Genomic DNA, 3,336 nt, shown 5'->3' on the forward strand with positions numbered 1-3,336 from the left:
GGAAGCCTGGAGCGCGGGCGGGAACGGGCGGGGGTGCTTAAAGGGGCCGCAGTCCCGCAGCGTCGCCTGTGGCCCTGGCATCTGCTCCGGCGCCCCGCAGGCCTGGAAGCAGTGTGAGTCACTCTATCAGCCCCTAAAAGTGGAAGGTGGCCCAAAGACGGTGAGCTGCATCGGGTGAGGGTCAGGAAAGAGAAGGAAGGAGCTGGAGGCCGATGCCTCCTTCTGATGAAAGAGCTATGACTTGGGGTACTCGCCCCTCTCTGGTTAGGGCAAGGTATGCGTCTTGCTGGCCCCCATGTGCCCACACCTGTGTGTGGTCACGGTCTTGCTGAGTACAACACCCTCTGTTTCCGCAACAATATGGACGCCCAGGTGCAAGAGAGGTCATGCAGTGTATTCCCCTGCCTCCGGGCTAAAAATACTTCTATCCCCTCCTCCGTGCTTCCATCCTGAAAGGAAAGAATTGGAACCCAAGAGGAAGTGACCACTGTGGCTGTGTGCAGTAATATCCACTTGTCATCCGTCGTGTATACTTCCACCATAGGTGTGTGTGTCTAGGCTGTGTGCATACACCATACTCGGACCATGTCTTGTGGTCTTTCTTCCTGGACTTCACACGGAGACATGGGGTGGGGGTGGGGGAAGGAGGCAGAGAGCAGAGGCGCAGGTTGCACGTGGGCGCAACCTCACACTGAGCATGCTCCCTCGTACACGTGTGCCCCTCGTGCACCCAGCCCCCAGCCCTGTAGCGACAAAAGGCCAAAGCCCTCTGCTTGTGGGGAGAGGGCCAGGTCAGTGGTGAAAAGGTTAAGGAAGGGTTTCCCAAGGGGCAGGGAGTTCTGCTTGGTAAGGAGAAGAGGCAGGGGGCCTTTAGGCAGGGGTGACCGAGTTGGTCGATTTATCCCAGCGGTGCCAGAGCAGCAGTGACTTGTGGGTGTTCAGGCTGCTTCCCTGGGGGTGACTGAGTACTGCTCATGAGTCACACCACCCGAAATACACGCAAAGCTGCCTCCATCGCCTTTTGCTGCAGCCCAGATTGACAAGTTTGTTTGAAATTGCGATCCTTGGGTATATTTATAATCGCACCTTAAAAAAAAAAAAAAAATCTTCTTGCTGCCCACCCCCCCAGCCAGCAGCTCAGCTGTCGGGGCTTTCTGCAAGCAAAGATATCTCGCGGGGCTGGGGTGTGTGGGGAGTGGGCACCACCTGCTGCCCGAGGCTATGATCGCGTGGCGGAATCTGCCGGCTGAGTGGCCCCAGTTTAGGCGACAGGAGTTGGCTGCCTGGCCGACTGGATCCAGAGAACAGCCCACGAGCGGTGCCCGCCCGTTCACCTCCTACCGACCCCTAGCTAAGAAATTTCATTTATTAAATGTCTAGGCGGCTCCTGGCAGCCCGGCCATTTGGCGGTCTTTGTTTCTCCGCTGTGTGGGTGCGTTTCGAGCACATGGCAGCCAGAACGCGCAGGACAGAGGGAAAGTGGCCTCAGTTTAGTGTCCACTGCCGCCTGGCAAAAAAAGCCTGTCGCCCAAGGGGCGGTCTCTTGCCCCTCCCCGCCCCAGGCTGACCCCCCTCCCTTGGGCTTTCGAGTTTTGCAGGGGAAGAATGATTCACCCCGCTTCCTCCCCCTATCTCCAGGTTAGCCCGGGAACCACAGGGGAGTGGCCCAGGCATGGATCCACTCTCCAAACTTTGTTCCGGAAGCCCCCGGCCCCTCCACAGCCAAGTTTCTGGGCTTGGGGCTGGGGATAAAAGGGTTTCTGGATTTTCCTGTGTAGATGTCGCCACCACCGGAAGCAGGGCAGCTAAAAGGAAATCAGACACATGGTTCTTAAAACAATTTAATTAAGAAATACAGGAATCCTCTCGGCTACTCCTAGCCGCCCCTCCCCCGCGGCCTAGCCCCCTCCCCCCAACTCCGGCTGCACCCACGACGCTCTGCTGACCCCTCGTGGCGGAGGTGGGCAGCGGCCTCCGGCGTTCGGAGACGCCGACTGGCTCCTCCCAGGCTCTAGAAACCAGCTAGGCATTCTGCTCCTCCCTCTATCCCTACCCGCCAGGGCCTGGCACCGCTGGGTGTGGAGGAGGGAAAGGAGACCACACAAAACCTGAGAGAGGCACGGAGAGTTTGCAAGCATTTGCTGCACCTCCCACACAAACACATCTTGGATTGTTGTCCCAAGGGGAATTGGTGTGGAATCCCTTATTCCCGCCTTGTTCTAAGGTGGGCTCAAGAAGGCATCGTGCCTTATCCTGCCACCTGTCATAGTCGGCCTGGTTGGTGGAGGAGGCGCTCTTCTGAGGGCAGTTACTATCCTCAGCTCACCCAAGGAGGTAGTATCTAGAGCCTCATTTTAGAGGTGAGTGGCCTCAGAAACTCAGAAAAATTAAGCAATTTGCAAGCAGTTAGTAAAGAGTCTCAATCTGAGCTCTGGTCTTTCTGATAGCACAGTTCCCCCTCCCTCCAGGACTGGGGCCGAGCCTCCAGGTCCTTCCAGCCATTGCACTAGGCGGCCCCAGAGGCCAGTTCCACACTTACCATCTCCTCTGCTGGGCCCATTCTGGAGGGCTCCTCTACCCTGGGCCCACTAGGAAGGAGATAGTTTCTGGAATCAACCACTTCCTCTCCTGAGGGAACTCCATGGGGTGGGGGTGGGGAGCTGCCACCTGCTGCTTTCTCTGCCAACTCCACACTAGCCCTAGTTGGGGTGGTGGTGGCTGTTTCCTTCACCTGAGTGTGGACATTCTCTTTCCAATGCCAAGTGTAGAAGATGAGTTTAATATTCTAAGTGGGCAGGGAGGACTCCTAAGAAATAGTTCAGGTGTCAGACGCTGGCTGCCCCAATAACCCTTGGTTCAGATCCCCGCACCATTCTCAGAAATCCCACATCAGCCACTCTTCTGGGAATCCGAATTCATCCTCACAGCTCCTAGAACCCAAGCTTAATCCTGAAGGCCACACCCCCCACTCCCCGCCATGCTCAAGCTCCTCCAAAGGGCAAAATCAAGGTGGTGGGGGTGCTGCGCCCCAGCCGTCTTGGTGTAAGGACAGTGCCTCCGTGTCGGCCAGGTCTGGTTCCTTCCTCATCCTTTCCTGGGAGCAGGGGACAGTGTGGAATCGCTCTGGTCACCTGCCACCCCTAACTCCACGAAGCGGACTACAAGTCCCATGATGCCGCGGGGCCGGGCTATAACAAGCTCTGCCTGGGCACCCAGGTCCCCCTCCTCTCTTTCGCATCCCCACGTCCCTAGCCGGCTGCTGGGGCTGAGGGCCGGGCTATGCGGCTGCGAGGAGCCGGGGCTGCCGGCGCGCGTCCCAGCGGCGGCGTCCCCGGG

General features: G+C 58.1%; 1 protein-coding gene across 1 annotated transcript in view; it reads left to right on the forward strand.

Moving 5' to 3' along the window:
* ANKRD13B (ankyrin repeat domain 13B) overlaps window positions 1-3,336 on the forward strand; it is a 27,148-nt gene that overhangs the window by 4,947 nt on the left and 18,865 nt on the right. The window contains exon 2 of the mRNA XM_007937406.2: window positions 101-174. Coding sequence (XP_007935597.2) covers window positions 101-174 — 74 coding nt within the window. The remainder of the gene's footprint in view (window positions 1-100; window positions 175-3,336) is intronic.

Source organism: Orycteropus afer, unplaced genomic scaffold, assembly GCF_000298275.1.
Source record: "Orycteropus afer afer isolate SDZICR_OR568_19922 unplaced genomic scaffold, OryAfe1.0 scaffold00042, whole genome shotgun sequence".
Classification (NCBI taxonomy): domain Eukaryota; kingdom Metazoa; phylum Chordata; class Mammalia; order Tubulidentata; family Orycteropodidae; genus Orycteropus; species Orycteropus afer.